The sequence below is a fragment of the Pantherophis guttatus genome, chromosome 6 (assembly GCF_059756535.1).
Source record: "Pantherophis guttatus breed Tessera chromosome 6, ASM5975653v1, whole genome shotgun sequence".
Taxonomy (NCBI): Eukaryota; Metazoa; Chordata; class Lepidosauria; order Squamata; family Colubridae; genus Pantherophis; species Pantherophis guttatus.
In genome coordinates, this window is record NC_142068.1 from 58353462 (window position 1) to 58367041 (window position 13580).

Below are 13580 nucleotides of genomic sequence, written 5' to 3' on the forward strand. Positions count from 1 at the left end.
GTGTGTTTCAGTATATTAAGTTCAAGAGTTTGAGACAATCGATTATTTCACCAGGAATCTACAGCAGTGGTTTTCTACGTACTGCACCCCTGAGGGGGTCATGATGTTATCACTGGGGGTCCACAAAGGCTTGAAGAAATGTTATGATTTAAATCTTAAGTCTTGGGAGTCCATGGCCATGGTCCGTGGCCACAAAAGGTATTTAAAGGGGGTCCATCATGAGCAAAAGGTTGAGAGAACACTGATCTACAGGACACTCAAAAACATTTTGTTTACAAAATGTCAATAAAATATCAAAATAAATGTTACCACAGTAAAAAGTTCACAGTAAAAATGAAAATCTGCACAGTGGGTCTTTAAAAAGAAAAAAGAAGCAAGCTTACTGTCTGACAAATAAAAATTCAGCATCCAAAGCAGCATCACACACCATCATATGTTTTTGCTGTCAGTAATGCAGTGAAGAAAAATTATATGTAGTTTAGTCTGTTCTTGGTTTAGATTGTTAGCAGTTGTGTCAGGGTCGTTCAGTTATAGATTATGAAAGGGTCCACTTTACCAGAGTTTAGATTTTGGAACCCAAATATCCTTTGTTTGAAGACTATTATTTCAATGAACCAAAAAAAAAAATGAGTACTTCGCCTCCCCCATCTCCATGTTGTTTTAGTTACTGTATTTAACATATAGTGATATAAATTGCATTTTACATTTTCAAAATCAATATCAGCATTTTGTTTAAAGTTAAGGAAGAGAACTTGGTGAAAATTGAGGAATTTATAAGGCCACTATTTTTACCTCTCTGTCCATGTGCTCACTATATTACTTGGGCGAGTCTCCTCGCTGCTATCATTACTACCCCCGTAGTTTGCTCTGATCTTCTAAATTTAATCTGCATACTCCTAGCCTTTGCTGATATTTCTTTTTAAGCCTTAGATGGCAGAGATATGAGTGAAGAAGACAACTGTTTGTGGGCTGCAGCAAATCCCTAACTAAACCAAAATTTCATGCCAGCTGTGCTACTGCTGCTTAAATGTATTCTTAGCTAATAGTACATTGTACATTGTTTTAATCTAAGCCTGGGTAGCTCATTAGAACTTCTGGAAACGTTTTGTTGTCTAAATAAACAGAAATGTAAACAGAAGTTGAAAATAACTTTACGTAATTTAACATTCATCTGCAACCTTCATCTTCTTGGTGACTCTAAGCAGAATTCCTAAACTCCAGAGTAGTTTTTATTCTAAACTAAAAATATTAAATAATAAATATTAGCATTTAGATCAGTATGGCTCTTAGTGAAATATATTAGATCACGCTGGCTTAATTCATTTGGAAAAAGCCTTATTTAAACAAGTGATGCACATTTTTAAAAGGAAAGTATGAGCATTAAATAACCATATTTCCTGACAATCCATGCCTTGTGTTACTTTTTTTTAATCTTTGAATTTTTCATCATTATATCATCAATCATAGGACTGCACAGATCTTTGCAGATCAACAAGAAAGGGGTAAAGTGATTTGGTAAAGCGCTGAGGTACCCCACATCACCTCAGCGAGGGTGGGTTGATTGTGGTCCATTGCTTCATTTGATATGGATTTCATTACAAAGAAAAGTTTGATTGATCAAGGCAAAATATGTCCAACATAATATTTTATGGCAGCAGCACAATACACCCCTGGAGACTGCCTTCATTGCAGCAAGGCATAATAGCAAGCTTTCATAAAATACATTATCTCACTGAGTTAGATCAAGAAAAATCATGGGAAGTGTTTGCATGAAGAAAATATAGTTGCCCAAAGAATCTAATTAGGACATTCTTTAAACAGTGATTCTGAGGACTGAATGGTTCTTCAAGTCTTCTGAGTCTATGCTCTACCACAAAAAATAAGGGTATAACCATTTCCCAGTTTGTTAGGAAATTATGGAAGTCTAAAACATGAGTCTATATAATGTACTAAACTTTGTGGAAAATAGCATTGTGTAAAAGACCATCTATACATAGCCACAAGGCAATCTATAGATTTCCTCTAGCTTGCCTTGTTGTACCATAGAAATCTATTTCTATAAGAATGTTGCCTTACTGTAGATCCTGCAATGTTATTTACACTATGAACTGAGTGAAGCAGCATACTTTAAAACCCATTTAACTACCAAATAATGGATAGTTTAGAATGCTGAAATATATTGCCCGACTTCAACGGCAGGAAATGTGGAATGAGCCATCTTGTGTTAATAATTATTTTAAGTCAATATGGTATGTAGAGAAAAAAATGACTTGTGGTTACTATGGCAGATGTGGAAGAGTGTTGTGTGTTGCAAGCATATTTGCATATTTGTGTTTCTATCCATAATCTTGTGAATATATAGTAAATTCAAACTTCAACCCATAGCATTTAGAAGCCTCTTGGGTATATAGCTTATGTCTCATTGTATTCTCAAAAGCTTAAAATTACCTCAGATTGCTTTGTGTATGTTATCATCCCACGTTGACTCAGATATTTGCTGTTGATTATGCCACCAGTGATTTAGAGGTTGAACCAACTGATCTGTTGAATACAGTATATTGTGCATATTTCAACTGTCATTAAGCAGCTAGCCATTAAACTGTGACATTTTTCCTGATTATTTCAGTCTCATGAGTCTTAAGCATAATTGGAAAGACATTTTGTACCAACTCTTCCTTGGTATTCATGTGCTGAGAGATTAACATTGATCAAGTATTGCTTTATATTTTTTTTCTCCAAAAATTGTATTTGTGTAGTACATCCTGTCTCTCTGTGAGCAAATACTAATCTGTTTTTTAAGGGTTTAAAATATATTTGTTTCACTGAAGTATTTAACTGAACTCAAATTTGATGAGTTTATTATTTTTTTTGTTACTACTACTACTACGTTTGTGTCAGAAGCACCTTGGTTGGATTTGAAATTGAAAGGATTAGCCGGTGACATCACCATTGCTCAGGGGATACCCAAGTAGTATCCTTTCATGTTCCTGGTATTTTCCCACCAATGTGGTACCTATTTATCTACCTGCATTTTTCATGCTTTCGAACTGCTAGCTGGGCAGGAACTGGAACAAATTAACGGGAGCTGATTCTGTCATAAGGCTCACACTCTCGAGTTTTTGAACTGCCAAGTTGTCACCTCCCAATGGTCTTCTGAATCAGCATCCTAACCACATGAGTCCCCATGTCCCCATTATTATTTACTTAAATGTATTGGCTGCCCAATTTCAGTCTATCAAATCAATTTAGAATATATTGGAATCAGAAAATGTCAACTGTGTTAAAAAGTTGATAGACTTCCCAATGTTTCTAGCAAGCAGAAACATAAGAAAAGTTATATTCTGTTTTTAGAAAACTCTTAACTTGAACTAACCAGGCTACTTCCACACAGCAAATGAGGTCATTTGTGAAGAAATCTATGTGTAACCGCTTTGGTGGAGAAGTAGAATGCGAATCTAAGATACTTCTAATTTTTAAACATTTTGTATGCAAGTATTTTAAAATATTTACTGTTGTTTCAATTTTTTAAAATAGATTATTAAGCTGTTTTGTATGTTTGGGACTATGATCACTTCAGTCTGAGATACATTATTGGCAGGGTGGATGAAAATCAATGATTTTTTTAAAAAAAATAAAAAAATCAGGTTTTTTTTAATTTAAATTGGATTTTTTAATTTTTTATTAAATTTATTTTAATAAAGTGCTTTTGGAGTAAAAATATATCCAAAGATAGTTTTCTATTTAAGATACATTAATAATTTAGTTTATTCAGCATGAAATGGAACTTAGTCATGTAGCATGAGGCTATATATTCTGCAATATTGGGATTGTTGGTGAGTCAACAGCAGGTCGGAGGACGAGCCGCTGCGGGACAAAGATCACAGTTGCTCTTTAAAAATTATTATTTAAAACGAGTTGATTGAGGCTGCAAAAGCAGCAGGCGGCCCCATGCATCTTGCGCCCCCTTCAAGAACAGTCTTACCTCAATCGGTTGCCAAGAGCTTTGAGGCTCCGTGCGGTGGAGCCTGCAGCCCGGCACTTGAGAGTGTCTTGGGTGGGAAAGCCCCTTAACCCTTATCCAGCCTCTCTTTCAGGTGGGCAGGAAGCAACCCTCCTATCATGCAGCCAGCTGGTTGAGAATCGGGCAGTCTTGGGAACCGCTGGACATGGAACTCTGGCAGGAAAGTGTCTCCTTTGGGCTACTGAGTGCCAGCCTGAATGCCTACTTGGTGCTGCAGGTGCCAGGCTACAATCCTGGGTCTGGTGGGTGCTGCAGCTCTCAGGCGAGCTGTGCGCAGAGCTGGCATGAGAGTTGCAGCAGCCACCAGGGCCAGGGCCCGAAAAGCGCCTGGCTCAGCATAGCTGTAGCCCGACTCCTGCAGCACCGAATAGGCATGCAGGTTGGTGCTCAGTAGCCCAAAGGAGACGCTTTCCTGCTGGAGTTCCATGTCCAGCCAGGTCCAAGACTGGTCGGTGCTCAGCAGCCCAAATATTTGACAATGTAGGCCGGTGCCTATCGGGCGCCCAAACATTTTTCACCCGCTTCGTCTTCCTCTGGCCAAAAAGTGCACAGCAGTTCAAGAGTTCAAATATCTCTTTGTGTGTGTGTGAGCGACAGAGAGAGCGAGAAAAAGAGAAATGGTGGAGGGGAACCGGATAAGAGGACCAAGCCTCCCCTGCCCAGAAGCAATGTGCAGCCTCTCACAGTAACGAGAATTGCCTGCAATTCTCCTTACTGTGAGAGGCTGCACATTGCAAAGAAGAATGAAGCAAAGCTGTGGTGGGGGGTGGAGGACAAAGCCAGGCAGGGGCTGCAGAGCTGCCCCAAGGCCCTGCATCGGCTTACCTGAAGGCCCTTCAGCCAGTCCACCCATGCCAACCCTCACCCTCACCCTCCCTTCCAGGGTAGCCACATCCCTTCACTAACCTGCTTCCCAGCTCCATTCTCTGCTGTGCGTTCAGGACAAGAAAAGTAGTCTGTTGGACTAGGATAAAAAAAATACCGGTAGTTCAGACCTTCCAACTTCTCATGAAGAAAAAAAAATCTCGCGAAGTTGGAAGGTGTTTTTACTGTAGTCTCACAGACTTTTCTTGCCCTGCATATGGAGGGCAAGAACAGGAGAACGGAGAACGTTCTCCGTTCTCCGTTCTGCATATGGAGGGCAAGAACGTTTGTGGAGAACGGAGCTGGAATGCAGGTTAGTGAAGGGATGTGGCTGCCTTGGGAGGTTTTTTTGGGGGGGGGTGAGGGACCTCTGTGTATGTGGGGTGGGGGGAATGGAGAGAACATTGCTGCCAGCCCTGGATAACTCCACGAGGTTGGATCGGACCTCTCTCTCTGTCTCTGTCTCTGTCTCTGTCTCTGTCTCTGTCTCTGTCTCTGTCTCTGTCTCTGTCTCTGTCTCTCTCTCTCTCTCTCTCTCTCTCTCTCTCTCTCACACACACACACACACACACACACACACACACACACACACACACCCCGTTCTTTCTTTGGGATCATAGCACAGATCCCCTGCCAGGATTGCAAGGCTGAAGGCTTTGGATGGAGCATTTTGGGGATGGCTGTCTATGCTGTGATCCCAAGTAAAGAACAATTGGAAGGAAAAAAAGGTGGTGGATTTTCCTACAGCCTGTCCTTTCTTTGGGATCGCAGCACAGACACCCATCCCCAAAATGCTCCATTCGAAGCCTTCAGTCTTGCAATCCTGGCAGGGGTGTCTGTGCTATGATCCCAAAGAAAGGACAGGCTGCAGGAAAATCCCCCTCCCCCATTTTTTCCTGCCGATCTTTCTTTACTTGGGATTGCAGCACAGATGCCCCTGCCAGGATTGCAAGGCTGAAGGCTTTGGATGGAACATTTTGGGGATGTGGGTCTGTGCTGTGATCCCAAATAAATAAAGATTGATGGGAAAAGGTGCTCTGGAGATCTGGACCGAGTTGCACGGCCCTCTCTGGCTCAGCTGATCAACGGGCAGCAATTATGGGACTGAACCTCCAGGAGGTGACTGGGGAAGGGAAGGGCTGCTGGCCACGCCCACCCCTTCACTTATTTTCAGCAGAAGGCGTATATTTATGCCCACCCCAAAAATCAGGCTTGGCCTTATTTTCGGGACATGTTGTATTTTCGGGAAAACATGGTAGTTATAAACAATTCTTAATAAAGTTATGTTTGCATGGTCTATTCCCATGATGGCGAACCTATGGCACGCGTGCCACAGGTGGCACACTGAGCCATATTGGTGGGCACGCTAGCGTTGCCTTAGCTCAGCTCCAGCACGCATGCGCTTTGGGTCTTCTGGGCCCACCGGAAGTGTTTCTGGCCTCCGGAGTGGTGGGAAAGGCTGTTTTGGCCCTCCCCAGGCTCCTAGAAAGCCTCTGGAGCCTGGGGAGGGAAAAAAACGGCCCTACCGGGCCCACCAGGCCATCACATGCCAAAAGCGGCGGGAGCAGGGGGGTTGCGCGCACATTCATGGGGGGGCAGGGCACATAGATTTATAGGTGTGGGCACGTGCCTGTGCAACCACCCCACACTTCCCCAGCTTTTGGCACTTGATGGCAAAAAGGTTAGCCATCACTGGTCTATTCCAACATTTACTTTCTTGTAACCTGGATTGCTGTGGTTATGTTGATATTGGCTTGATCTAGCAGTATTATCTGTTATCCCTCTAGTGTGTGGCATTTCAAGAAACCTAAAATTAAATCTTTATTCTAGGTTTATTAATTTATTTAGGATTTTTATCTCTTTTCAATTATATTTATAGATCTGCTTAGCCTGATCCATTTAGAAAACTTTTTTCTTTCTTCATTCCAGTCATACATTTATAAAGACAAACTTGAGCACTGCATTAATATTTTTAGAATTACATTGTCAGCCAAATTTAATGGGATTTTCCAATATGAAAAGACAGCAGAAATATAACCTAAATTTTCGGGTTGTCTTTTGGATCTGAATGATGGTTTTGAAATTTATGAAAACTCTTCTACAAAAGAGATACACCTTGTTGGAAAATCACTTCTGGCTACCAGATAGGAGAGCTTTTGGAGAAGGTTACAGAAAGCTAACAATAAAAAACATATTGAAAAAGAAATAACTTTTGACCACACTGAAGTAATTATTAGTACTAATCCTTGACAGCAATGTTTGTCATCTGTTGATGCGATATTCTAAAAACACCTTTTTTCAGAAAATATATTCTAATATATTTCCATTTGTTTCTGCCCAGTTCTTATGTTCCTGATGTTTCCATTAAATTGGAGCCTGATGTGGATTCTTTCAAAAAACCACTGACCACAGTCCTCTGTGATGCTGCTACTCTTGATGCTACTGAGCTGATCACAGCAAGGTAGGATAAGATATTAACTGTAGTTTTAAGACCTGTGTGAACAAGGATATATTGAATGTGCTAATTGGTTCAGTGTCTTTATTTAAGTGACACAAAGTTAAGGCAGCTGTGATAGAGTTGTCTTAGCATGGTACTTCTAGCATGTCCTGAATTGCTATGGACCGTCCTGAGGGAAACAGAATTTGTCAAATTAACACAGATTCATACTCATCAATTATGTTGTGTTCCTGCATTTTATCGATGGCCCCTTCTTGTTTGTCCTTGTGTGCAGTTGCATTTTTGAATTACTATATTTTATTTTTATCATATTTTAGGGTTGTTTGATTCTAATTGATCATTCCTAGATTTTCTTTTTCCCTAAGTGTCTGATTCTTTATTGTTTTGTAGAAGTGATATTTTACTCCCTAGAAAAATTTTGAACATTCTCCAGAATAAATGTTATGAGAAAGATTTGTATTTTTTTAAAAAAAAGAAATTTCTGAAAGAGCCAATTTGGGGTAGTGGTTAAGGCCTCAGGGCCTAAACTGGGAGGCTGTGAGTTCTAATCTTACATTAGAACTGTGGGCCAGTTATTGTCCTAGGAAGGAGGCAATGGCAAACCACTTCTGAAAAATCTTCCCAATAAAACTGCAGGGACTTTTTCGGGCAGCCTCTGAAAATCAAGCACATTTGAATCGGAAAAAAACAATTCTGTGGTTTTATTAACTTCAAGGAGCTTTACAGAAATATTTGGTAATCAGTAGTTTGCTTCCTTAGTTCCTGTATTCCTGTAAAATAACATACTAAACAAAACAAAATATTAAAACTTTGGAGATGTGTTTTTACCAGTAAGAGACACACAAGTCTATTTTATCCAGTATTTCTTGAAAAGATGAAGAGCTACATAGAATGACACTTTATTTCTTAGTGTGTGAGAGAAACAATTGGGGTAGCTGTAGAAAAATTCTGGTTTGGGGATTTTTGTTCTTTTTAAAACCTGAAGTAGAAGATTTAGGCAAAACTAGGGAAAATCTTTTATGGAGATGCTTTAGATTTGAAATAAGTGAAATGCTTCTGAAGCAGTGTTTTGAAGACTTTATGGTGTCACTCAAGCTTCAGCATAGCTCATAATTGAGTGATTTGTAGGAAAGACAGTAATATTTAGAGAACACTGCTGCTACTGTATTTGATAAACTGTCATAGAAGTAATTTAATCCTGGAAAATGCTTGAAATAATTCTAATAGATTGGATCCTTGACTTCCTAGCTTAACAGCCTGGTAAGAGCCTACTACACATAATGCTTTTCAGTAGTAGTAGCAAAATCACAGCCCACAAATGTATTGTCATATTGTATATGTGCACCATCTGCTCATAGATCCCTAGGGCCATAATCTCATATCATGTTTCTGTATTGGATGGGACTATGGCTTTCAGACACATAAAAAAAATCAGTAGTTTCTCCGTTGACTGTGCTAAATCTTGACAAAGGCAATTAAGAATTGGCTATTAAGAATGGTCTTTTCTATGTAGCTGTGAAAGAGAAGAATAGAGCCAAGTAAGCAATAGGAACATTTTTCATTCATTGAATACAAACTTGATGGCTTTTAGGACTCTTAACAGATTTTTACATTATAATAAACAGTCAATAAAGTTACAGTCATATGCACTTACCATTTTAGTCAGCATTATGTTTTAGTGAAAGCAATTTTGCCCTGTTGTAGTGCTTATCCTGACAATAGATTTGTGGAACTAAGAACTCCCAGGCGAGTGCTGGAAAGAGGAGAAACCTGGGGTGGGTCAATTCCCTACTTAACACTAATTCATCATTCATTAGCCTGAGCAATTCTGTATTTGCAGATGGATATTTTAAAAGCATTGTTACCAGCTGGTAGGTCTGAATGGTTATGTAATGCTTTTCTGACCCATTAAAAATACTAGAAACAATAAAAAAAAGTTGATAACTTAAGAAACACTAGTTTCATTCTGCAAATGAATATAATGAAATGCAGGCTATTCATTTGGAAATACTAATCAGTAGTTGCCGCAGCTTTGAACAAGGTATCGGATCAAATAAACTTTATTTTCACATGTAGTGAACTCAGGATGAAAGACATGCATTTACTGAACTTTTCCTATACTGTTTGCATAGGAAAGGGTCATTTCTAAAGTGAAAACCTTATGACTGTAGAAACAAGGGAGAAGATTTTGGGGGGAAAATATTTGGACATATTAAGAAATATTGTTCCTGGAATAATGATCTCATTTTTACTTTCATCATCCTTATGTCATTGTTTAAGCTCATTATCTTGTACAGTCACATTGCTTTGTGGTTTTTTTTCCTCCCAGTTGTATAAGAATTATCCAGAAGGTGTTCTGTAACACAAGTTAAAATTGCCCTATTTATATAGCATATTTTCCAGCTGTTTCTTCCATTGGCTTTTCCTTACTGTGTTCTCTGATTCTACACTAAAGCTGTCCAAAAATGCTTCAGCAATTTCTGATTTATAGCTGCTTTGATAATAAATTGCAGCCGCCTTCTCCTTACATTATCAGTCTTTTTTATGGTTGTGTTTTACTGCTTATCCATAAAAGCTGAGCTGCAATTCTGATATGTACTGAATATGTATTAGTCTGGGAAAAAAGTCCTGTTTTGCTAAATGGAAGTGTATATTAGGAGGACTCAGGTGCTGTCCTTCTATCTATCCAGTGAAGATGTAAACTATTCTGCTTCTAAAACCTATATACCATTTCCCAATCCCAGTAATAACATATCATTCAGCACAGTAGGAAAGGCAAGGGAAATTCTGCATGTTAAATGTCCAAATTGCATGTCCAAATCCTGGACTAAATCAAGATGAAGTCCTTCTTTCTGGTCCTGAAGAGACTCTCTTAATATATTTTTCCAGCCATTCAAGAAGCCCTCTTTATGTAAATTGTAATATTCTGAATTTGGTTCTAATAGAGAACAAATGAAAATCTTTTGAAAGAGTTCTTTTCCAAGGGAGTGTGACATTGAACACATGTCTGAATCCAAAGATGAATTCTTTGGGGGAAAAACAGGAAGAACAAATCAACTTCTCCCTTCTTCCTGGTACGTTGTACTGTTCTAAACTAGCTCCTATCCTGTTCAGCAACTATAAGTTAGAAAACAACAAACAAAGAATACAAAGAATTTAGTCCGGCCACCCACCCCGATATTTCGTGGCAAATGGAAACAATTAAGATAAAACTGGGTATGCTCATTTGGGCTAATAATTACTAACAAATTACCCAGGTGTAGGTATATGAATTTTTTTCCTAATGTTATTCCCACAAAATGGTTTTTAGCAAGATTTATTAAGGTTAAAAAAGAACAGTGCGCTGATTTCATTTTAAAATCATTATCTCAATAAAAATTGCCTGAATCTTTTTCTCCTACTCTTACGTTACGTCAGAGGAACCTTCTTTCTTCATTGATAATGGAGTATTGTGCTGCTTGTGTAATATCGTGTTTCCCTAAAAATATGACGCTTATTTTTTTTCCTTTTTTTTTTGAACCCTGAAATAAGCACTTGGCCTTATTGCCATGCGCTCAAAAGCCCGATTGGGTTTATTATCAGGGGATGTCTTATTTTGGGAAAAACAGAGTATAATAGTCATTTGAATATATATCTACTCTTACACAAATTCTGTTTGGATTGCCATGCCTGATATTTCATCTGAATGTGTCATACATTGGGGAAAAAGTAATCTCAGTAGTGGCATCTGGCCAACATTGTTTGGGCTTGGAAGGTTAATTATTTCTTGGATAGGTGATCACCAAGGAATACTAAGGCTGGATACTAGAATAGGAAGTCAAGCCAATGACAACAATTTCCTGAACATTAAAGCAAATTGCAAAAATGTGTTTATGAATTAACTAGGAGTTGTAGACAACTCAAGAGCATCATTACTTAAATAGATCAACATTTCTATAACATTTCTATAAGTATTTCCAGAATGAGAAACTTTGTCTTCTTGGGATTCCCTGTGACTATCAATTTTAGCAGTGACTTCTGAAAACACCATTGGAAAGCCTTTCCTGAAAATCATAATTGAGCTTCTTCAAGTGCTCTTCTGAGGACAGTACAAGATGGGACTCTTGGCAGATGGCCGAGCATCAACACTAGCATTAATGCTGTTTATCACAGCATCTTTTCTGCATGCCCAAAAGTTGTGTTGTGGGTCAGAAATGTAAGGATTTCCCATGCTTATTCTGTTATTTTATCAAGAATAACCTTGGAAACTAAATTGCACTTATCTCCAAATGTATGGAATGAACTTCAAAGTAACAGAAATTAACTCCATATCAGGATGCTATTAGAATGGAATAGGGATAGGAATAAAATAGAATAGTTGGAAGGGACCCTGGAGGTATAGAATAGAAAGAATAATAGAGTTGGAAGGGACCTTGGAAGTCTTCTAGTCCAACACCCTCCCCAGGCAGGAAACCCTACAACACATCAGACAAATGGTTATCCAACATCTTCTTAAAAATTTTCAGTGTTGGAGCATTCACAACTTCTGCAGGCAAGTTGTTCCACTTATTAATTGTTCTAACTGTCAGAAAATTTCTCCTTAGTTCTAAATTGCTTCTCTCCTTGATTAGTTTCCACCCATTGCTTCTTGTTCTACTCTCAGGTGCTTTGAGCAATAGTTTGACTACCACTTCTTTGTGGCAGCCCCTGAGATATTGGAACACTGCTATCATGTCACTCTGAGTCCTTCTTTTCATTAAACTAGAAATACCCAATTCCAGCAACCGTTCTTTATATATTTTAGCCTCCAGTCCAACTTGAAATAATGCATATCCAAAATATTTCTCTTTTTCTTTAGGTGGGCAAACCTATTTATTTTTATAAACAATGCATAGAAGGATAAGCATGGGTTACAAAATGTCAATTGTGTATTTCACAACTGACTAATGCACATGCCATTAAAAGCCACCTCCCCCTAGTCCACCATTTCTTTTTTAGAATTTGCTTTGCTTTTTTTGTGTGTGCTTTTTTCTGCCTCTGAAACTTCTGAAACTCTGTTTCAGAAAAAACTTTTTTTCCTGCCTCTGAAAGCCTCTGAAACAAAGCTCTGTTTGGGGCTTCTTTTCTGAAGCTGTATTTGGGGGCTTCTTTTCTGAAGCTTCTTTTCTGATGCTTTTTTCAGCCTCTGAAACTTCCGTTTGAGAAGCTGGGCGGGCTACATTCAGAGTATAAGACGCACCCAGATTTTCACTCTCTTTTTTTGAGGAAAAAGGTGCGTCTTATACTCTGAAAAATACGGTAGTTTCAGTGAGAAACCACACTTTCTCACTGAAATAATCTATATTGACATTAGTGGAACTAGATGGGCAACCGTAGTAAGAAGCAGAAGGGATGGTCCTCATCCTGATCTGGAACCACCCAGTGTGAATTAAGTATTAATTTTAATTTATTTCAGCATATGTAAAACTCATTATTTTTCTTCTTGGAATAAATCTTGGAGATGGCATTTTCTCACAGGATTCATTGAAATGCTTTATATGGTGGAATGTAGAAAAACGCTGATATATTCAAGACATTTCTGCAAATAGGAATCGAGAAATTAGTTCATTTAATTTGTAATATTTTTCCTATAAGCTTCCTACTTAAGTATTGTCTGAGAGTGTACTCATAATATTATAACCAGATGTGAAAATAGTTTTGTTGTTGTTATTATGAATGCTCTTGGATCTCGTTTTGTGGAGGGGACTTGAAATGCATACAGGCTTGTAGAACAATTTGAATAGCACAAAATCAAAAAGAAAAGTGTAGACAAGTAATGTTGCATAGGGTTTGCTGTTTGCTGCAATTAAAGTTAGCAAATAAGATGCTACCTTAAAGACTAACAACCTAATCCTTACATAAGGATTGTGCAGGCATAGAAGCAGGGTGCGGTCTTATTTTAAGTTATTTAGCTTCATGCAAAAGCCAAAAATGTTTTTTAAAAACAATGGAGAAAGAGAGAAAAGAAAAGAGAAGAAAGGAAGCTTGATGTCAGCTAGCCCAGCTGTTAGAGGGGCCTAGTTAGATGTAGCTGTCTCCCTTTTGTATTTTGGTACCAAACAGCTGGTTGGCAGATGTCCAGCTTCATATACATGGACATGTATAGAATCCATGCTCTATTGAGTAAGATTATTTAAGAATCATATCCAGATTCTTGCCTATTCTTTGAGTGAGTGAGTGAGTGAGTGAGTGAGTGAGTGAGTGAGTGAGTGAGTCGGT

The 13580-nt window shown here is 38.5% G+C and overlaps 1 protein-coding gene across 9 annotated transcripts in view; it reads left to right on the plus strand.

The window, feature by feature from the left end:
• TACC2 (transforming acidic coiled-coil containing protein 2) overlaps positions 1 to 13580 on the plus strand; it is a 169213-nt gene that overhangs the window by 60300 nt on the left and 95333 nt on the right. For all 9 annotated transcript variants that reach the window (XM_087872969.1, XM_034436372.3, XM_034436374.3 and 6 more), the window contains one exon: positions 7227 to 7346. In XM_087872969.1, the coding sequence (XP_087729095.1) occupies positions 7227 to 7346 (120 nt within the window). The remainder of the gene's footprint in view (positions 1 to 7226; positions 7347 to 13580) is intronic.